General features: G+C 41.3%; 1 protein-coding gene across 4 annotated transcripts; it reads right to left on the bottom strand.

Annotated features, from left to right (window-relative positions):
- Positions 1-269: 269 nt before the first annotated feature.
- On the bottom strand, positions 270-23,476 carry ago4 (argonaute RISC component 4). 4 transcript variants are annotated; one of them, XM_065470549.1, is made up of 19 exons: positions 23,292-23,476; positions 16,886-17,057; positions 16,647-16,767; positions 15,744-15,925; positions 15,204-15,340; positions 13,586-13,720; positions 12,914-13,001; positions 12,596-12,743; positions 12,313-12,432; positions 11,871-12,032; positions 7,189-7,337; positions 6,431-6,615; positions 6,176-6,335; positions 5,769-5,940; positions 5,468-5,611; positions 5,218-5,352; positions 5,031-5,132; positions 4,608-4,807; positions 270-4,313 (listed from the first exon to the last, which is right to left on the bottom strand). In XM_065470549.1, exons 1-19 carry the CDS (start codon positions 23,308-23,310, stop codon positions 4,205-4,207), a joined length of 2,640 nt encoding a protein of 879 aa, XP_065326621.1. In that variant the 5' UTR covers positions 23,311-23,476; the 3' UTR covers positions 270-4,204. The 4 variants fall into 4 exon arrangements, with proteins under 4 accessions (XP_065326621.1, XP_065326622.1, XP_065326623.1 ...); XM_065470550.1 differs by having other exon boundaries at positions 7,189-7,322; XM_065470551.1 differs by having other exon boundaries at positions 11,904-12,032.
- Positions 23,477-23,576: the final 100 nt, after the last annotated feature.

The following is a 23,576-nucleotide window of genomic DNA, read 5'->3' as shown; positions in this document are numbered from 1 at the left end:
CTACTTAAGACAGAAGATATCTGATATTGTTACACTATTCAGCTGTTCTTAGAATGCATCCAAGGACAGGAACAGCTTACCTCATTAATATTTTACCAAGTGCCATCATCCTGTAATCTGATTTACTCTGGTAAAGAATGCCATCTAGTGACAATAAATGCATATGTAGGCTTTGGTGTCAAGTGCAGATCTACCTCTGTGTGGGCATAAATTCACCTTTTAATCAATATTACAGGCTAAATGTCAATGACGAGCGCACACAGTTATGTTATAGGCATGAAATACCCATTTATTACTTTGCACATTAACACAAGAATTCCCTGCAGGCGAACAAAAACAACAAAAACCAATTCAACATGTCACATAATAGCAATAACAGCAAGTGAATGGCCTTCTGAGGGCAGGGACAGAACGAGCCCTGCCCCTTGACAACTTAAAGGATTCCGTTCATTCACAGAATCGGAACCACCAGATTCCCAGAATCGGATCGCTCAGATTCTGTGATTCTATTGCTATTAGACAATCACACAGTTTCAGAGACCACTAGCAGGAAAAAAAATAAAAATAAAAAAAAATAAAGCAGAGCTATAACAAACCTAAAAAAGAAAAAAAAAGTGGGAAAAAGGGTAACAAAAAAGGGGAAAAAAGACATAATACACAATGTCAAATTACAAATCTGTCAAGATATAATATATCAAAGTGAGAGGAATTTAAAAATAATTCATGCTCTTTCCATTGGGGCACAGAAAGAATTATGGATCTTGTTTTAAAAAGGTTAAAAAGAGGTAATCCTGCTCCGTCAATGCCTTGGGGACCTCTACACAAAAGAGGAAGTATATCTGTGAAGGGTCAGCGGAGTTGCCATGGAAACAGGAGAGCGCCCACCAATAGGCGTGGCAATAGGTACAAACCAGGAGCGAGAAGACGAAATGGATGCTCTCTACAGTAACCTGGCTCAGAGGAAAGGAGTTCGGTCTTTAACGGGTCCACGTTTGAAGAAAGTACCTCGTTTGATTTGGAACACGACGCAAAGCACAGAAGCCCTCACCTCAAAAAACAGCTTGTACCTCCCAAATTACTGACATTTGTGTAGGAATCTTTAAAATACATCTTAAAGATAGAGACAGACAAATATTGCTAGCCTAAAACAGTCCCACTAAATTGATAAACATTTACCCCGCCCCCAAAAAGGAAGTTTATATTTTTTTCTCTCATAATAAATATGACTCCAAAAAGGTTTTCAGTTTTTTTGTTTTTTGTCGTTTTGTTTTTTTTAAAGGACAATACTCTGGCATGCAGGCGAGCAAAGTCTACATTTTGTTACTTGAAAGAAAGAGTCTAAAGCCTACACAACTACTCCACCAAATGCACATTCCCACTGATTGATACAAGCAAATCATGTTTACAAAAAAAAAAAAAAAAAAAAAAAAAAAAAAAAAAAAAAAAAAAAAAAAAAAAGTACAGAGATTTGATAGCGAGAGTAGACCAACAATCACAATGAGTAGAATTATAGCTTTGTTTTTAACCATATTTGAAAAGTTGGGTTAATATTGCTTTGTAATATGTTATAAACAGGGAGTGAGCCTTTATCCGACTGCATTTTAATGACCAAATATTGTGATTTAAACATTCCCCCTTGGAGATCCCAGATGAATATTTAATCCAATCTGCTAACAGAACTGCACACTGTAAAAACTAATCTGCATCATTTAAAACTTATTGCAAGCAACGCCTGGAAAACATCCTCCCCAGTCCCCCTTCTGCTACTCAACTCCTGCTTCTCCACTTGATGCCCACGCCCACATCAAGACGGAGCTCAAACTCATTCATAGTAAACCTGCTGCTTTACGGGTGGTTTATTACAAAAGGGTTTTCACTGAGCTGTCCCTCTCGATGAGGCGTGCACATTTCCCCCAAAGCCTGCTGTCCTGCATTATTATCCAAAAGCAACATTAGGGGGAGCCAATTGTACGTCTGTCACCATTAGTTTCCATGTTAGAAAAGGGAGGGGGGGGTTCCCAAGGGCAGCGCTTATATTTACCGTCAATTTAATCCAGTGTTAAAATGCATAAAAAGCACAAAAAAATACTGTTAAATAGAGAATTGTAAGATGGGTATAACTGACATACATGCCGAGTAAAATTGTTTTTAAAAAAAAACAATTAAATTCAACTCATTGCCTACCATAACAACATTTCCCGATTGTCTCCATCTATCGGATCAAAACCAGCCAACGCCCGGTGCGTGACGTACACCACCATGGCAGACCTGTTACACCAGTCTGACTGCTACAAAACAACTAGAGTCGGCCACCGTTACATCAGAACCTGCAGAAGAGGCGCGAATTCATCCATCCTGAGAACTACCTCTCACCAGAATGCTACACACACACACAAAAAAAAAAAAAAAAAAAAAGAAAAAAAAGAAAAAAAAAGGAATAGAAAATAAATTCCAATCTGAAAACTCAACCCCTCAACCTGCAGCTCAACAACTGAAGTCTATTCCTGAAATCACACTAGTAGCTATATAACTGGCTTCGCTGCCGACCTTAAAAATTTGATCACAATAGTAACAACAGTGACAACAACAAGATCAACAACAGTAAACTACTAGGTCTAAAACAGTTTAAGATAACCACAAAACATCTTATATTAAACTTTTACAAATCTGCTTTGTTGATTCGTATGTATAAATGCATAAAGGTAAGAGATTGACAGTGCCCTCTGGTTCCTGCTTAGCATCCCTGGTCAGTGCAATGAGTTGGCCAACATTAGCAAAGGAGACCTTCAAAATCAAAATTAAGTTGGTTCCAGGTTCCTTGAAAACACAAATTTAAAAATGTCCAGCAGTGTCATAACCCTTCTTAAAAACCAGGCCCAAAAGAAGTTTTAAAAATTGGATACCACTTTTCACACAGAAAGCAAGACTGATAAAAACATACTGTGTTTAATGCCTTCAGCTTTTTAAACAGGTCCCAATGCTGAACCAGTCACAGGCCAGACCATGGTTGCTACTGCTACACATCAGTCCTGGCTTCAGTTACTACTTGAAATGGACTCTGGGATTCAAGGGTGTTTAGAGGCACAAGAAAGCAGCCATCTCCCAAAGGTGCAAATCCCTATCCAGCCTGTGCTAGCAGCAGGCTAACACAACCACTCTAAATGTAATAAAGCATTTCATTTAATAAGTGACCCAGGACTGCTACAAATACCCACACGTGCCTCTATGAGGCCTGTTTAAGTCATATGTCTCAAAGTTGCTCTATAGATGTAAATATATGCTTATATGTACTGTATGTGTGAATATAAAAAACAACAAATCTGAGGCATTTACAGCAGTTATCTCCTTGATTTCCCTTTACAATTCAGTGGCCTGCCATGAAACACACACAAACACTCTCATACAGCAGTAAATGTATATACAGAGATGCACGCACACACACAGACACACAGACTTGCGTATTCTTCGCTAAGATGGGAGGAAAGTCGCAATGGGTATGGACACCCAGGTCACCTCGCTTGTAAAAGACCGAAAAAGGAGAAAAAGTTAAAACACACGCTCATAAAAAGGAAAATATATATAGATATAGATATCATTCTCAAAAGGTCAACTCCCCTCCATCTCTGTTCATGTAGAGTTCCCTCCCCACCACCCGATAAACCCAAGACCTTGTGACAGATTTTGCCCAAAAGGGCTTTGAGGTAAAAGTAGATAAGAGTCCTGCTTAGCTGGGAGAGCTAAAGAGCTGTGCGGACACAGTTTGCGCCTGCCCACTCTCTCGCTCAGTGTATCTTACAAACACATGAGTACAGACATTCAAATAGAAAAAACAAAAACAAACGCAAAATAATGGCTCAACTCGTAGATGTGTGTATGGTTTGTTTTTGTTTTTTCGCGTTTTTCTCTTTTGTGCATTGTAAACCCCTGTGGGTTCGCAGTGCTGGATTGCTGGTTAAAAGGGCGGCTCGATTGGGAACGCTGGTTGGAAATTGTTCCATGAAACAGAGCCTGCTGGACGTTGGGATGTAGATGAATCCCCCTCCACGAGCCGCTTTGGTGCAGATTCAGAAAATGTAGAGTGAGTATGAAGAAAAGACTACAAGGAGAGAGGGAAGAAGGAAAACGGGGAATGGGGCAGATGGATTTAAAAAGAAAAAAAATATATACGGGGTAGATCCACAAGTGGACTGGCTGACAGGCTAGTTCAGGCAAAGTACATGGTGTGCTGGGTATCATAGTGGATTTGAACTGCCTTTGCCAATGCCTGGGGGTCTCGGCCATTACTCTGGCCTGAGACGTGGCTGCCTTCGGCGCTGCAAGACAAAAAAGGACAAGAAAAGTAGTGTCAGAACAGTTTTCCTTTCTGTACCATTAACACCGATTAGAAAGCCATTTAATAATTTAGCTTTTAGATGCTTTAGAGTTTTAAACTAATAGGTTAAAGTGAGTTGATGCACAGACTTCTATATTAAAAACCAATAAAAAAAAGTTTTACATTAGAACTTAAACAATGTGGTTAATTTGAAAGGTTTTAGAAACATCTTAAACACTCATTTATGTTTTATCTGATAATGACATTGTTCTAGTTACATATGAGGCTCCCTTACCTGTCATGGTCTTTGTCCACCAGGTGGTAGCGGGCTCGGAAAGCCACCAACCTGGCATAGTAGGCTGGGGCCGGGATGGAAACTGAGCGTGTGCAGCGAACATAGGTGTGGCACAGCTGGTAGGTAAGGAGCTGCAGTTCATCGGCCGTGAAACAGTTGTCATCCCACAGGACGTGGTAGTGGGAGGGGCGACTGGTTCCCTGAAAGAGAAAGCAATGCAACAATGTCAATACTGCATTACAATTTCATGAAATGACTTCCTGCTTTATTCCATCTCACTCACAACCACCAATTTGCCTGAAATCTGTTTGTTGCTCTAATCTTTGTCCACCCTCCCAATGCTCTGGAAGCTATTCCACTGCAAAAAGTTAATAACCTGGACACAAATTTCACTCAATTTCCTTTATTATCATGTAAGCTCACCTGGATCCCAGCATGGCTGCAAAGGTAGAAATCAAATTCGGACGGGTGTGTGATGGTGCTGTCCACTGTGGTGCCAGCTGGAACGTTACCACTCTTCCCAACCTGCAAGGGGTAATAAAGTCAGACTTAGGGAACAGATTGACCAATAGATATCTCTTAAATGCACACATCTGGGTGAACTGCTAACCCTCTCAGCTTTGTCAGAGCAGAAGAGACGAGTATGGTGACGTTTCTGGACCACAATGTAGGTAATGCCAGGCCTGTAATCCTCCTCCAGGCTGATGCAGGCCTTCCTGATGGCTATCAGCTCGGGCCATGCTACCTGAAATACCAAAAATAATTTAATGAATTTACACAAAACTCAAAGGTGTTTGATTTTACATGTCATCATTCTGTTAACTTTATGGTTTGTAATTTCTACATGCTGCCAGTATTACCTGTTTCATTTGTCCCTCTGACACACCACCACGATAATAGATGATGCGTGTGGGCTTGAAGCGTGTTGACTTGTAAAACTGGATTAGCAGTTCTCTGACCATGTTGGTAAGGTCTTGGATAACTTCCTGGCTGAAGAGCTGCTCCTGAAGATGCAAAACAAATCTCGAGTTAGTACAGAAAAGTATTAAAAGTGAGCAAACTTTGGTTTAATGGACATGAGCTGGGTCATACTGAGGTAAAACATTAGACCACTGTTTTATAAAGACCATCTGTGTCAGTTTCAAGCACATCTGTAGTTACCTGGGACATGTCTTGTCGAGACGTCTGGACTCGCACCGTGGCGCAGTACCGGCTTGGGTGGCCATCCATGCTTCCCACCACAGCTGCAATGGACGGCTTTTTCCCGTCACCCGCTGGAGGATGTGTGACATCAGCACCCAGGAAGATGACAGGCTGCTGGAACACGGAGGGCCTGAAAAAAACAAAAAGGAGTATGCTTCATTTTTAATTTCATACTGCATAAAAAGCACTAATACCATAACACAACAGTATAATTAATAATCCTCACATGTTTGCTAAAAACATGAAAGAGTCTTTCTGTCCCACATGATTACCAAGGAAGCATTCATTTCCAGAGGACATTTAAACAATCTTCACCATTCAAGAAGAAATTGCATCTCTGTGACAAAATTAGAATTCTTTCTGACCTCTGATGAGGCACCAAGACATTGTTGATGCCTCCTAGCTTGGCGTTAATCTTGAGGCAGAGGTTGGAGAGGGTCTGAGGGGAAGTCTTCACCACGTTCTTCACTTGCACGCACTGGGTGGCCATACCGAGGAGGGTGTCTCCCACCCGCTTTACCTCAGCTGCACAAGACAACCAACATGACCAAGATTACAGTCACAATATTGTTTAATCCATATAAGAAAGAAGAAAATAAAAATGAAGAAAAGCTTCTTACCATAGACGGGTGTTTTGCCAGGAAGGATGACCACAATCAGCTGCAGACCAACGTAAGACATCTTAAGGTGTTTAAACATGGGCTCCACGCTATCAGCTCCTTGGGCATATTTACAGAAACAAGGCTGGCCTTGAATGGGCATCCCGGCATCCTTTGAAATTTTTCGCAGCTGGTCAGTGAAGCTCCTGTTAAAACCCAAGAGTTTATTATAAATCAGTTAGGAGGTATGATCGCACACAAATCATTACCAGGAGAGAGCTTTAACCTGATCACACAAACACTCAGGTGTTAAAACTGTGGTGTACAGCAGTAAGTATCCAAATAATTGTGGGCAATTCCCATCTACTGCTGTGAAAAACCACATGCGTATAAATATTCTCGATTTGTAGTTTAGAGCTAGTAGTAATGCCAACATGTTATATTAATGATTGTATGTCTATATGATGTTAACTAAGCTTTAATATCGTTGCACTCTTCAGAATCTGGGTTTTCTAATGCTGCACCCAAACAGTGATGATGCTGTTGGGGGGGGGGGGGGGGGGGGGGGGGGGGGGGGGGAATTGAGCAGCTTAGTCTAAAGAGTTCAGTCTCAGTTTGAAGGAGTATTAAGAGTGAGTTCTCATTCACAGAACAGGTTTCATATTTTTGTGCGCAGAAATAAAATCCATAAAGGCAGACATTTAACTGTAGCATTGAGTGTTTTATATAAGCGTAAATGTTAGTGCAACATTTTAAAGTAACAGCCGTTAAAAGCTTACTTGAGCAGGTCCTCACGACATTGTTTTTGTGGAGCGAAGCAGGCCACAGCCCAGACCTTGATCTCTATGCCGGCGTAGAACTGCTTGCCCCTCATGTCCCACACGCCCTGATTGGGCGTCGCCACTGTTTTATTCTGCGGAGAGAGCCCCTACACTCTTAGTCAACCCTGCAGTTGGACGAGCCAATACAAAAGCTGCAACAATTACAAGCAAACAAAGCATTAACCCTCTGAAGTCCAATCATCCTTAAGGTTAACCCTAACCCTATGTTGAAGAGGGGAAAAAAAATAGGACTTTGTTTTGTAAAATGTGTAAAAAAGTTTTTGTGTGTGTGAGAATTTTGTCCACTGGTTGCCAAAACATGTGAAAAAAAACTTTTTTTAATCCAAAAATGTAAAAATGAGATAGGGTTAGAGTTGCACACTGACCACTCAAAAAAAATAAGGGAACACTTCAAAATTACACATTGGCACTCGAATTACATTTCAGAGCCAAAATCTTTCACTGTGTAAGTTGCTGAGAACCATGGAGAACCACTGATTTTCACAGTCAATAGTCAGTGAAAAATATAATTTATTCCCTTTAAGGGCTTAGATGGATCAAATTTAAGATTTTCAAAGTGTTCCCTTAATTTTCTTTATCCACATCCTTTGACCTCAGAGGGTTAACACACAGCTGAACATGCCTGTAAACACTGTACATTGGCTAGGAACACTGTACACGTGTTAAAAGGCTGAAATGTTTGATACCTCAATACCAGTTTTACCATTGCTTATAGAGGGGGGAAAAAAAAAAAAAAAAAAAAAAAAAAAAGGGTGTTAACACATGACATTTATTTTGGCATCACCAGACTTGTGTAAGAAAAAAAAAGTCTCAGTTTTGAAGGCTGCAGTCAACCAAACAAAGTCCTGGCCGACTGAAGTATACCTACTCTTCAACCAAGTGTTTGGGGCAGTGGGTGTGGTGGGATACGCTTTACCTCTACATTTAGTAAGTCTGCCACAGCTGCTTGCATTTTATCCTAAATGAATTTGAAACAGACATAGAAAGTCATTATTTGCAACATATTCACTCTGTAATGGTTCACTTTTAGCTAAAATCTGGGAAACTGTCAGTTTAGATGGGAGCAGGATGCCCATCCAAATTGGTCTGGGTCCATCCTTGCCGCCTCTGACAGATGATGGGGTTGTTGAAACAGTGGTCAAGTACACATACATAGTTAAATAACTTCCTTCTGTTATGCTAAAGCTCAATGTGTTAAAGACAAATGTTGAGACACTGTAGTACAGACTAGCTAACCATTTCTAAAGATATCATGCTGTTGAGCTGTGACATGCAAATTACTGACAAATTTAATGAGTTTTACTTAATGTGGCTACAACTATAACAACATCAGTTGGTTTGCTGTCAACTTTCAGTACAAGTTCAACAAGTTGATTCACCAATTAAAGAAAGCAGTATCTAGGTTTGCCTTGAAGTCACCAGGGCTGGGCGAGTCCATAGTTGTGGTGGGGGGGGGGGTGTTTTCCAAGGTAGATGGTTACCCTGCTGCCAAAAATAATGACTTGGTCCCTCAAAGGCTAGTGCCAATTTGTTCAGTCATGTAAACGTATTGCGCGCAAAAAAATAAATAGATAAATTTGGGGGAAAAAAAAAAAATATCAGACTTTTGATTCTTTTTAAACTGCCAGGAAATAACCTGTTTTCTCATATTGTTTCATATCAGGGGTCCTAATGAGTAATATGAGTATAATGAGTATTGCATCCACTTAAAGAGACACTGAGCACTTCCAGTTTCAGTTGGGTTGCGAATGGAAATTCAAAGGGAAGCTTTCAATTAAGTTAATAAGATTTGCCAAAGGCCATTAGGAGCTTTGTTCTTCAAACTGAGTGGCCACGTGGAACAACTTCAGTCGAATGCCAAAAGTTTAGTGCTTCTCCATCTCTTTTCAACACAGCCTGAAAAATTTATTAAAAAAAATTATAAAAATACATATTTACAGGTTGTTCAGACGAATAAAAACTTCAGCGCATATTACACAGAAAAAAAGACGGCAAGATTATATCACACTGAATAGAATGAAATGTGCGCATTTCATTCATACAACGTGATCACAGAAATGGGAAAAAAAAAAAAAGCTTTCTGTATGCATTAAGGGCACTTACGCTAGAAGCTGATTAGACTCAATATCCCAGCAGGCAAATGGCCAAATCATTCAGTGTTCTTTCAGGATCTTGGGTTTATGAAGCAATGTATAGTTGAGGCAGTCAGAAGTGGATTTAAGCTTGGCACTGGTACTTCCCCCCTCCCAAATGAGAATATGCCTCTTATAATAACAAAATAAAAAGGTAAAAAAAGGCGCCAGAGAACTCTAAGAGAAAGCTGGCCAAAGACTGAGCCAATATTTCCCCACAGGGATCATTAAAATTTAATCTTATCTTAGCAGAATCATTGCGCACTGCCAGTGAGTGGGGAGTTTTAATCCAGCCCCTGTAGTACTTATATTAACCTTCTAATTTTCAGACGAGAAATTGAGTCACATTCACTCCACAGGCACAAACAGTGGAAGTGAGGACTAATTTTACTTTATTCCTGCATGGATAAGAGTCTTATCGTCTTCCGGTTGGAAATGGCAGCATTTCCATTACCCCCCACCTTTACACACAATCCTTGAATCCCAATTCAGCCTCACATGCCTTACCAGGCAATAGTCAAGATATCAAAGGCGAATAACTTATTGCTACATGGCTATTTATTAAATTCCCTATTTTAGCTAGGTAGATGCAAGTGATGCCATCCAGCATCACAGCTCCTAACAGGGCGGTAAACAACTTGAACATATCCAGGCTTTCATTGCATTAGCTGACTTGACACAACCTAAAACACCAGTCAGAGATAACAAGTATCCCCGACGGTGGGTATAAACTTTGTTAACTCAGGGTTTTTGCGCCTCACATAAAAGGGGTCGTTTGATGGGTCATTTGACTCTTCTTCTGCACAAAGTGGATCAGCTGACGCACTGTCTGAAATCTATAAAGAACAAAAGAAATAAGTGAAATGACACACTTGCTACACATGACAGTTATGCTGGACAAAACTGCTAACCTTGTGATGTGATCACCACAAGTGCACAGAGTGCTAAAATGTATAACCTCAAGTTAATTATTTTAACCACTCAGTGTATTGTTACTGCTGCCATTTACTTCTAAAACGGCAGCTGCACATTAGAGTTCAGAAACTTTAACGTGCATACATCTAAAAACAGCCACGTCTGACTGTCTCAGCCTAAAAAAATAAATAAATCAAATCAAATCACTCTGATTTGTGAAATCAAAGTGAAATTGAAACAACTGAATGTTCTGTGATTAACAGCCTACAAATGTGGCTGATTATTTTAACTACTCCAATAGCAGCTAATGGAACAGATTCATTCAGTGGTGTTGGTTAAGGCACAGCTTAAAGCGTAATTTATGGTCGAGCAAATATGTCCGTCTGTGTAGACGTTACCATTCGTACAGTGGGGGAGAGGGGCTTTCACCCACTGCAGATGGGCTCCCATGCAGTTCTCCAAAATTCAACTGCACGTCGCTGGAAGCAGATGCTGTATGCCACTGCCAATGCTAACTGCTTGACAAGTGAGCCGGAATAGAGAAGTGAGCGACAGCGGAGTTCACCGGGAAAAACCGCAAAACAACAACATTTTGCTCTGTATTCATGCTGTACTTTTTTAAAGATACAGCATGAAGAGTACCGACAGTGGCTGCAGTGGACACTTCATGTTTAACACTCCGTTTCACTTTAGCAGTTTGTATGTTGTAACTTCGCTCTTCTCCACTACTGGCTGACGGACCAACAACAGCACAAGCAAGAGTGGCCCGCAGACCGGCTGTACCACATACTTTGTACACTGCTTCCATACGCAGAGCCCTCTGCAGGCAGATGGGCCATCCCCAGACCGCCCGCGGTCTGCGAACACGCTCTCCCTGCTGAACCATAAATTCTGCTTCAGTTGCTTATATACACTGTGTTCCTCCAGGAAACAATCAGTTACAGGATACAGCAAAAATGACAAAATGAAGATTTAAAACCAAAACTAAATGCTTCTAGCCAAGTCTAGCCAGGTCAAAAGAGCCACCTTCGTGACACTAAAAACTCTGACTTTAGGCTTTTCAACTTTAGATCCTCAAATGGCTGATTTGAAATTCAGTGGGCGTATCTCAGTGGTCCACAGGCTCCTCGTCTCATTTCTTCAACTTACAGAAGCAGTCAATGCAATATCATTGAGATATTTACATCCTTAAGCTGTCTTAGTGAGGGGAAGAATATGCAAAAGGAGACACTTAATAGACATCTGAGATGCACCACAGGATTATAACATGGGAAAGGTCCAGGTCTTACAAGTGTGCATATAAAGCCGACTACTGTATCACCTATACTTCAAGTTTAATGTATATGTAATGGGTATACTATTCAGCATGTACTCAAGTCATTAATCACTTTGGATATTTTAATTTAACTGTATTTAAAAGATTATAAGCATCTCAATCCTTAGCTGTAAAACCTCTGCAAACCTGGAACATCCCCATGTCACAGTATTCACTCTGAAGCCCGCCCCACGCCCGCCCTGTGCATTCCCAACGGGCTTGCGCCCTGAGAATGCAGCCCCCTGCCCAGTACTCACCCTGCCACAGTCCCTCCCTGTGTCTGTACTCACCCGGCCCCCATACTGTAGCATGGGCGCTGGGAGGACACGCCCTGTCACCTCTGTCATGTCATTATGCACAACAATGCCAAATTCCTTCAGGTAAGGGTCGGGGCCCCCGACCATGCTGTTACTTTTGACCTAAGAAAGGGAAAGGAAGACAAGTTCACAGGAATCACAATACAATCAACCTGCCAGGGACTGGCATTTGAAAATGTACAGATAAATCTAGCATACTGACAATGACAACTGTGTTCATTGTCCCTTTTAAATAAATACACTCAAGTCAGACACTGAAATTTCTAATTTTCCTTTAGTCATGGTTGGGTTTGATGCAGTTGCTATAACTAAGCAAACAATGAAAAATACAGCATGATGATCCAGCCCCCAATGCCTCCTCAAACAGGGAACCAACTCTCACCAATCTGCTGATCTCTTCCTGTCTGTCGGGGGCTGAACGAGCTGTAGCTTTAATCATGGTTGATGTCTGGTTGTCGGTCAGTTTCTTGATACAGCGCTGGCCTGCTACTATGTTACAGACCTGCAGGAGGAGGAATGGGCATTTCATTAATTAAACAAAAATCAGATAAGAGGAGCAGCAGTGGGCAATCTGAAAAGGAAAAATGTCACAACTTGTTATTAAAGGTATTCTGTGTGAGAACATTTTCTATCCCCCCCCTCCAAAAAAAAGGGGGTTTTCTCACCTCTAGGGGAAGGTAGGTGTGCTTCTGTTCCTGTCCTACTTGCAAACAGGGTAAGTGTGGATACTTGAGCTGTAGATTGTACTTCTGCTTGAAATACTGAGCTACTGTGCACTCCATGGCCTGGCCGTTCTCAAGCTGTAAGGGGAACCTGTGCATAAATGGAAAATGTGGGCAAGCCCAATTGAAGTCTCCGTGAGTATGAATAAAAAAAGAAAATGTTTGCCTAGTTTAATTCTACATTTACAAGGCTTATAAGGGTATGACTTTGGTACACTTTACTACAGTGCTTTTGCTGATGAGTGCAGGATTGCTACTTACGTCTGGTGGCTGGCAGGTCGGCGCGTGACATTGCAAACTCGATACTTCCTCTTCATCTGACCACAGTGTGTGACCTCAACTTTCAAACCTGTTTAAAAACACACCAAGAATAATTGCAATGTCTGGATAAAAAATTTAAAACACATTACTGTGTTTGCCTTTAGCAGGTTTAGCGGTCTGGTTTTTTGAGGCCATAAGAAATATCAATGCTAACAACCCAGCTAGCTATGCCTTTTCAGACAGAAAAGTGTGCTTATACAAGCCCCACAGAGGCTAGAGAACGCTTACAAGTGAAGAAAAAAAAAAAAGTTTATTTTCAAGTTTAATTATCTGGTTCTGAATTTCAACAAAAACATGTCGGTAGCTTCTGCTCTTTGTTGTGCAACTACCAGTTACAACATGTGAGGCTAAAGAAAGACCAAAACTGGTCAAAGAAATGTTTCTGTATTTTTGCTTAAAGAGAAAGTACTTTGATTTCCACCAGTTGATTTAGATATAGCAGGACTGCGTGACCCAGTTGCCAGAGTGGGCGTAGTTTCTTTGTAACTTTTTATGGAGTGCGGAAGAGTTAAAGAGTCAAAAGTCATTCATAACGTGATAATGTATGTCACTGACCTCCCCGGTCTGGCAGATTCTAAACTCTTAATTCAGTTGGTGGTTGTGAGTGCTCACCTCTTATTTCCTTGGTGAACTTGACACGTTGTGAGTCAGTCAGTGGTTTGGTCTGTTCATTGATGTTTTGTATATCAAGCACCTCGCACATGAACTCGATCACAGGCTGAGCACGGTAGAAAGCAGTAGCTGATACTGTTAAGAAAAAAAAGGAAAAAAGAAAGTTATTCAACTGGTTTTATAAATCAGTAACTGAGGAAAAATGTCAATAGCAGTCAATACAGAAAAGCCAAGATGAACCAACCAATTACTAATCTGGACCTGACAGAAATTTCTATGTCAACTTAGCTATTTCAGGACCAAACACATAAGAGCTTTGTGTGCTTCTACTGTGAACCAATACCTTGAGCTGTACTTTACAGGTGCAAAAGTTCAATGGAGATACTTGTGTTTAGGGCACCTTTCACTTTTACCCTTAATTATCTACCTTTATTTACTTTTCAGATTCATATTATAAACACAACATGATTTGTAATGCATCTTATGAAGCAATATAATATATTATGATGCTTTGCTAATATACTGAAACTTCATATGAATTGCATGAATTGCATTGTAATACTTACAACTGTTTCCGCCCAATCATTTCTTTACAAGTTTTTACTAAAGAAAGTCAGTGTTTCTAGTCTAATGGGAGTCATGACACTGTAAGAAATATGCAAAAATGTATTCTAGTTGTAAGCACTTGCTTATTTCATTAGGCACATCTTGCTAGTATTGTGATGGACCCTGTTTTTCATTCAGAACTGTTAATTCTTGGTGGCAAAGATTCAACAAGGTGCTGGAAATATTCCTGCAGCATTTTCATCCATATCGACATGATAGCATCGCACAGTTGCAATTTGTCACTGCATCACATCTTTCTATTGGGGATTGGACTGAGATCCACTAACTGAGGCCATTTGAGTACAGTCAACTCATTGTCATGTTCAAGAAATCAGTTTAATGCAAGATTCTAACTATCATTCAACTGTCATGGCAGAAATTAAGAATGATTGATCAAGCAACATTTTTCCAAGCTTTTGTACAGCTTTAGCGAACCTGTGTGAACTGCAGCCTCAGTTTCCTGCTCTCAGCTGACAAGAGTGGCACAGTGTGGTTTTTTTGGCTGCTATAGCCCATCAGCTTCAAGCTTTGAAGTGCACTTCCTGCTCTTGTTTGATAACAAGTGGTTATTTGAGTTACTGTTGCCTTCCTCAGCTCAAAGTAGTCTGGCAATTTTCCTTTTACCTCTGGTGTCAACAAGACATTTTCACCCAGAGAACTGCCATTCACTGGATATTTTCTCTTTCAGACCATTTGCTGTAAACCTAGAGATGGTTGTGTGGGAACATCAGAAATACTCAAATCAACCCGTCTGGCACCAGTAACCATGCCACGTTCACTCATGCTTGTCACTTTTCTCCATTCTGACACTGAACTTCAAGAGGTACTCTTGACCATGTGTACATGCCTAACTGCAGTGATATGCTGTCAAGATTGGCCAGTTAGATATTTGCTTCAATTGGCAGTTAACTGGGTGGCCAGTGAGCATACTTACGTCACATAAAAATCTAATTTTAGATGTTTTCAAATCAATAAAATTTCAAATCATAGCTGCAGAAAAATCTGTTCGTACCATCGATGTTGAGCATCATGTTCCACATGGCAGGACGGACAGACTGATGGAAACCAAACCACACCTCCCTGCCTCCACCAAGAGGATGGTAGTAACCCTCCGGAGGAGAGAAAAACGATCGCCCCACTGGAGTGTACCTGTGTGTAACCGAAAAACAAATTTTAGGTTTTATATTATCTAATTATTTTTGCATTTATTAACAAACCAGATGTTCACTTAACCATTAAGGTACATTTTTAAAACATGCAATTAAAAAAAAAAATCCAGATGCATTAGTCTAAATTAGTCTGAAAGACAAAAGTGGGCATATGAGCATGCTAATAACTGCTCTATTGATCTGGATATTCTTAGTACAATGAATTCTTGATATGTTTTAAGTCCTTCTCTTCTAAATACATCTGTGTTTACATTACTTAAGTTATAACAGCTTTCAGGGAAAATTTAAGCCATTATTTTGACATTAGATTACATCAACAACACTGTAGAAAAGACATGAATAAGCAGGTGATGCGTTTGTAAGTCATGGGTGAAAAGCCGTACCTCATGGAAGGCAGATGCCTTGTGATGACATCCAGAGCCTGAACGGAGTCCTCTGGCACCTCGTTAAGGTGACCCGACAGGGCTTCCAGCAGCATCTGAAGACTCACCACAGAAACCCACTGCAAGGACACCTTGAACGTCTGATCTTTCCCCTCACCAGGTAGGGTGACCTCCAGATCCACCTGAAGGCAGAAGAGGGCCAAGAATGATGAAAACAAAAGCTCAGCGAAGGGACATTGGTTGTAGAATGTGTGACAAGGGGTGATCAAGAAACCCAGAAATGCAAAACAAAGAATGTAATCATCTTTCGGATTACAAATAGATGAGCTAGAGTCACCAATGAAGAATCAAGGGGTATAAACCAGACAAAAACTGGGGGAAAGGACTTTAAGTTACCAAAATAAAGCAAATGAAATATCAGTAAGTCATAAAAATGGCACCAAAACACTTTTTTTACTGGTCATGCAGATATTAGTAACCCACTTTGTATTACTGAGATCTCATTTCCACAGATACTGGCAAGATACAAACATTATTGGAGTGAAATTTATTGTTTCCTTTAAACATAAATTTTCATCATCAGGCTTTTTTGTCAGCTTAAATTACATAGTCGATGAAATATGAATGCCTGCATACAGCATTTTCTATTAGAGGTCCTATCTAAAAGACCCCTCAGACCAGCACAGATCGCATTCCTGTTCCAGACTTTCCTAGAAATCCAGTTGGAAACCTTTCACTCAATTATGTAGTCTGCCTCCTTAAGTTGAGCCAGTAACCCATTTAATACGCCTGCCATTTCCTTCTTAAAATATGATCTACAATCACTGAGGTATGCCATTAAATACAAAACTTCTCCCTTTATGGCGCATTAGAGCTGATAGTTTATGTGCCTGAAATACCAACCCTGTCCCTCCCTATTGGCAGTGGATGTGCTGTGTACATGTTCCTCTTCCCATCATAGCCAGGCTGTCGGTCACCAAAAATCTGCATCTTGAAATGCCGGACCATGGTATCCACCACCTCCCTACAGAAGCGAGGTCCAACAGGATAGTCAGGGCACATAATCAACAATCAGAGACATTTAGGCAGTCTGGTTGCAAAAGCAACAGATCAAAACGATCAGTATCTTCATGAATCTTTACCTGTTAACCCTTCGTGGTCGTTTCTCAGGCTTGATCTCAATATCATAGTGATAGACATCAATCTTGGGAATCTGCACCTGGAAGTGGTTGGCAAGGAGCCGGATGGGTTTCCCCACCGTGCCAAGGCCGGGACGCCGTGGAGGCTGAAACAGAGAGGTAGGGGCGGGCGGGCCTGAAAGGAAAAGAGCAATAATTTGCAACACAATAAGAATAAATTGATTCCCTAACTTCCACATTTGAGACAATTCTCATTTTAAACTTCGCATACAGCACATTTGGCATTTAACTTTAATGTGTACAAAGGTGGTGACAGCTTGTTTAGCTTGCCATTAAATGTCATGTCTGATGGATGAATGTGCACCGCGCAACGCCAAGCTCATTGGAAACTCTCATTAGTGACACCTGCTTGAATGCACTAAAATGGTTTCAAACCCTGAAGGGCACATGCATGCTTTGATTGATCCGTAACTCTGGCCCCTGACCTACATGGGTCAACAAGGGGCTGGCGAAACAATGACCTCCAATTATCCTTCAACCCGCCCACTGCTCCACCCAGACACACAGGGTGCCCACCCTTTACGCCGAGACAAAGACAGCGCTCTTCTCAGACAAACAGCAGAGGGACCATATGGAGGGGTGCCATGCGGACAGTCTGGGATTACCGTTACAGTCCGCATCCAACTCCCATACGCACAGAAACGTACATATACACAATTTACGCTAGTACATGAGCCTCAATTTTAATCATAAAAGCCGCATGTAGCGAGGAACACAATATATGCACATATATGTACACAAGACCTCAAGCTTCTTGTTACAGTGAACCCGATAATGATTCATCTCTCAAATATCAACACTACTGATTTGCATCAACACGGGAGGAAGGAGGGAATGTGGTGCTTGTTCTGTCAAAATCATCAGCTGATGTGGCTAGCCAAGCATTACTTGGCACAAGAGCGCCTAAAAGGCTCAAAAATCAAATATCCTCTTAATACAACTCCCTACAGGAGGGAAAAAAAGCTTTTGAATGCTTTAGCCGAACTAAAGCATGCACAAAATTTAAGCACTTAAAAGCAAAAATATATATTTATGTGTAAATATAATAAGTGCTGGTGGCACCAAATGTTGCCTAATGCTTTTGTCTGCTGCTATGCTAAGGGACTGCGGGGGTCCTCCTAAACTCCGTGCACCCACACGCTCCAGTTAACAACTGAAGCGTGAGAGCACCGACAATTGAGACCCTCCCCATCGTTTCCTAAAAACACGCTTCCCAACATGCCCTCATCTAGCCTGCGCGCCCCAGATCACCCTCCTCCTCCCTCCTCTATTCTACCCACTCCTCCTCCATCACTTGAACAAGTCATTAGTTCTTATGAAACATTACGTTTGATGATACGTGCTCAAGAAGCCATTTGTTGCATGTCTGCTTTTCTCTGCCACGATCTGGATTGAAATACTCTGATGAGTCATTTAAATTTGTCCTACTGGCCTTGTTACCGATAGCAACAAAAGGCATACCAAATGTTCCACATTATGCTTGGAGCTACACGTCTCTGCATATGTTGTACTCATTATTTGTGTTGGCGTATGTCACAACTTACAGGCAGGATAATTTGCTTATGTAACATTTTGTCTCCAATATGGGATTTTGTCACACTTGATCCTTCAGTTCTGATGAGCAACTGACTTAACCACCACCTTTGATGCAGCTGTGTTTTACTGGGGAAGGAATAGTCCTCATTGAGGTACTTTTATTCATTGCTGCCTTATACTATCATTTGGCAGCTCCAGCTCCAACTTTTCAGATTTGCTGATGGATATATTCTAAAGTCAAACCGATGTAATAAAGTACAACTTTTGTAATTTAAAATAGAAAAATATTGATGACTTGGCGTAAAAAAACAAAACAAAACATGGATTTGGTGGTTCTTATATAGCACTTTTCTACTCTGACTCACCCAAAAACTCTATGCTCTATATAAATGCTTTCTATCTCACAATCACACACATTCACTGTACGATGGACGCATTGGAGAGCAACTTGGGTTAGCATTTTGCCCAAGGACATTTGGCATGCAGACTGGAGGGATCGAACCAACAACCTTCCAATTAGCAGATGACCTGCTCTAACACCTAAGCTACAGCCAACCCAAAGACATTGTAAGGCATGTACAATAATTCCTATAATGCAACAAGTAATAATGATACATTATGACAAACATAGCAATAGAAAATGGGCCGATTTGCCAAATTATTTTAGTGCAGGCTCAGCATGGACTAAATTTCTGCATTCAGCCATCTGCATGAATAATCCACTCTTATAACAATCCCACTTTGTGTCTATACAGCTAACAGACGACCTGCAATCAACTGCAAAAACATAACTTCTATTCTGTCTACCTTTGTGCATATGCACAGATACCTTTGCACACAGATTTCTTTTGTTTTCAGCCCACGGTGTAAAAGTAGCAGAAAGTATTTTCAGTATTGACATGATGCACAGCAACTTTGAGGGCTTCCTCTTCCACCAAAAACAGAGCTGTGTCTATATTTAGCCTCCTCAGCTGCTACATTACTACGCTTAGAAATGTGTCTCAATGTGAAATGCCTGAAGTCTTCCTTCCTCCACAACCACTCTTCTCTCCACTAACACCCCCCCCCCAAACTTGACCCAACATGAACTTTACATTGTAAAATATGAAAAGCACCCAGCACGAGATAGAAACTGATAGGTTTGTCTGACCAACTGTCTAAACCTCAGCTCTTTTCCAAGTACTTGTAATCCAATAACTAACGACTTATAGCAAATCTGAGTGTAACTGCTGGCTTTGCTGCCACAGACAAGCAAAATAAAGATCTACTTTTAAAGTTAAACATAAATTATTAAGTTAGCATTGGATGACAATCTAGGCCACTGGACATTATACAAAACTTAAGCCACACATGTGGATAACACATTTCAATTTAAAGAACTCTGAGTAAACATGGTCTTGTTTTTTGTGAATGTCACAAGCTCATTCTCAGTAACGGCACTTTCAACTGCTCCTTCATTCACAAGGGGTCGCCACAGTGGCCAGCTCCAAATGTTTGATTTGGCAGTTTTTACACCAGACGCCCTTCCTGACACAACCCCAACGGGATCCGTTTTTCCTCCTGGGATCAAACTGGGGGATCTCTCTCTTGTCTGGCAAATATGTAAACCACTACACTGTGGAGCTACGAAGCTACGAGGCTACGAGGCACAGTTTCAGTAAAAAAAATACCAATATTTAATACAGAGCCTACATATTTTAGCAAACCTGTCAGCTGCACTAACACAAGACAGCTGTGACAATCTGCACAGGTCTTTTAATTCATTTTTTCAACCAGAACATTAATGAAGTACTTAAACAGTGCTGAATACCATATAAATAGCAGCTCTCACATTTACAGCGAGCTTCCTCCATAATTTGTGCTTCTGCTCCAAATGAGACAGAGCTGCATCTACTTTGAGTCACAGAGGAAGTGAAATTAACTTTCCCCCCCTTACACAGAAAATGACAGATACACTAAAGGCAAACAAGCCTTCCTTTTCCTTATGAGCCTTTTTGAAGCTTAAATCCAAACTGACCATAAACATGGTACAAAGATTTCCGCCTGCCTATCTTACTGTAACACCCCACCCCCCACTCTTCACTGATCTAATTTAGACAAACCATTAGATCGTGTGCAGTGTACTCACACTTTCTGAGTAGGGTTTCCTACTAATGCACTGTAGAGCCTACTAATGCTATGCATGTCCCTGGTAACCACAGTGGAGCATAGACAGCTGAGCTTAAAGCTAAGCACGAGGATGATGGCTTGGCCCAGCGATGAGTCAGAGACTAAGAGCACCGAACAGGGAGTACACTTACGCCCACACCTGAAAATCACCCGGATTAAGGTACTACGCCGGACAGGAGAAAGAGGAGATACATTAAGAAAGGCTTAGTGACCATTCACAATGTAGAAATATCCACACATCAGTGTAGAGATGTGCAGAAGCTATCAGACGAGCTGACTTAAATGGTTTTAAATGCAACACATGATGTCTTACTGACCATGTTTACCATTATGAATTAATGCATTTTCCAAATGGGATCTTATACTTCAAAATTCCTACACTTCTTCTCAGTTTCACTCAGTGTCCTCCAGACTTTTGTCTTTTCACTCATCTCTGCATATTCATCATGCTGTGTGACTCCACCACAATTTCGAGACAACAACAACCCAATTCAGAATTCTGTCACTGAATAGGCCACTCACTGCTGCATTTCACACCTCTAAGAACAGACAGTTGACCGTCTGCTTTACATCTTTCCTGTGTTTGAAGAAATCCCCACCACTGAACAAGAGTATTGTTGAAGCACGACTAAACAGCAGACAACAGACACACAGAATGGGCTACAAGACATTACTGTAACTGTAATTTAAAAGAGTTAAAAACTGCAACTGAGGCCGTCACAATATTAAAGCTTTGCGTTTATTTTGGTGATAAAGAAAAGAACGTGATTAGATATTAAGCATGTATAGAGATTTTGAAAGAGACAGCAATTATGCCATCCATCCCATTGGTCAAAAGGACTTGGTTATTTGGGTGTTCTCTCCAATATTACAGGGTCTTTACCTTATAATGTTAAGTATCTTAAGGTGACATAGCTCAAACAAAACTGAATAGAACTGGTGAGTCTAACTTATTTCTAATGCATTCAGATTTACAGTTACTTCAACATCATCACCATTATGCATTCACTATTCACACCTGCACCGTGGCCAGTTTGCATTATATTAATATTATATTATTATTAATAATTCAATATTAATAAGATTAAGCACTGCCTTTGAAAAGGGCAACAAAGCTTTACAAACATGCCAAAAAGAGAAATTCTAGAGCAGTGTTCACAGATCATATTTATATTCATCACAAAAATCTCATTGTTACGTCTGCATCTATGAATGTGTAAACAAAGGCTTTGATAGAAAATCTCACTTCACACTCCACAACCTAAACACTTGCTGTAGCAAGGTACACACAGCAGGCACAATAAGCAATCACTAATGTATAATAATAAATCCTGATTACTTGGAGTCATTATTTCATTTCATTTTATTATGTGCAACAATGATCCAAACACACCCCTGTAGGATAGATAGGATGTATTGTCCCCAATAATCCTGGACCCTCACAGCTTCTTGCATCCATTGAACATTTTCTGCAGGAGCACATTTCCTGCTTAAATAACACATCTAGTGCTTCCTAATGCCACCACCTTTCTTCTGTTGCTTGCGGGGAAATGCGTGGTCAATTAGAAAGTCAAAAAATAAATAAATAAATAATAATAAACCATGTCAATGCTGTCGCATGAAGACTGTTTTTTTTTTCCTGTTGCAAGATGCTTCGTTTATGAAAAGGCGCGTTTCCCACACACACAAAAAAGAACACAATGTCTCCAGTGGGGGGGGGGAATATGACCTAAACATATTTTGCAGCTTTGTGACAATAACACTGCATATTGGACTGCTGACCGCACAGGTGCATGATCTGACTTCCCACTGCATGCCTTTATTGCATCAAAATACGTGCCTTTGTTATCATATAGGAGACTATAATGGAGCTGGCCTGCAGATCTGATCGATAAGAGCGCCATCCATCCCTGCTGTGCTCTCACGGGCGCATGGCTGCTGCCCAAGGAGAGGCGCGCAAACCGATGACCACCTCACATTAAAAAAAACCCCACAAAATCACCACATCTGCCGAGTAAACATGTGTTTTGTTGGCATTCATTTTGTCTTCCCAAACCATCGCTGTCATCTTGGACGGGCGGGGAGGGGGGTGTAAGAGACGAGCTTGCCTGCTCCTGATGGCGATGGTGCAGGCAGATTTATATGATTTAACTGAGAGGGGGATTTGGCAAAAACACGTTATATTCCGCCGTATTTCGACGCAAACGCGCGGTCCCCTTGAAGAAATCGGGTCGTAAAGGCGTGAAACGCCGAATAAATACAGCGAGAACCAAACAACGTAAACACAGCACGACGCGGAAGGAAGGAAGGTCCCAGTTAAATCCCCACTCACACAATGCCAGCCCCGACACGACGAGTAGAGCGTGCCTGACATAAATATAACCCTCGGACACGGCGGGAGAGTGGATAAAAACAACCCCCTCCGCGACTAACAGGAAAAAGAGCCCCCCTTGGTTCGATGTAAATAACGTACTACGAGTACGTACACAAACACAGGCTTGGGCCTCGGCTTGTTTTCCCGTCACAGCGAGGCCTCGCTGCAGCCACGGCCCCCAGTGAAGCGACGCATTTGCGCACACGCGCCCCACACACGGCTCGCGCTCCCAGCTCCTCGCTCCGCTCTCGCTTTCTTAAAAATCCTTACCGGGTCCGAGCGCTTCCATGGCCGAGGCCTCTCTCTCCGTCTCTGTCCCGGCCTGGCGGCTCCGTACCGACGCTGAAATTGGGGGCGGTATCTCGAAGCTTGAAAGTGGCTAAATTTAAGAAACGGGAGTATAGATAGACGCGTGGACGACTGCTGACTGGGCTGACCTGAACTGAGCTACAGCCGCTGCCGAAGCTGCTCGTTCTGAGGGTTTGGATATGCGCATGCGTCGGTTACAAGTGGCAAAATCCACCGTAGGCTACCGCAGAGATGCAAGCAGTTGTT

Source organism: Pelmatolapia mariae, linkage group LG22, assembly GCF_036321145.2.
Source record: "Pelmatolapia mariae isolate MD_Pm_ZW linkage group LG22, Pm_UMD_F_2, whole genome shotgun sequence".
Classification (NCBI taxonomy): domain Eukaryota; kingdom Metazoa; phylum Chordata; class Actinopteri; order Cichliformes; family Cichlidae; genus Pelmatolapia; species Pelmatolapia mariae.
Note: the sequence above shows the minus strand (reverse complement) of the source record. Positions and strands in the feature narration are given on the sequence as shown.

Excerpts from the sequence above, each read along its gene's own strand:
- ago4 (XM_065470549.1), bottom strand. Across the intron at positions 16,768-16,885 it reads CGACCACGAAGGGTTAACAG|GGAGGTGGTGGATACCATGG; the intron begins GTAAAGATTCAT and ends TCGCTTCTGTAG. Across the intron at positions 4,808-5,030 it reads GCAGCCATGCTGGGATCCAG|GGAACCAGTCGCCCCTCCCA; the intron begins GTGAGCTTACAT and ends TTTCTCTTTCAG.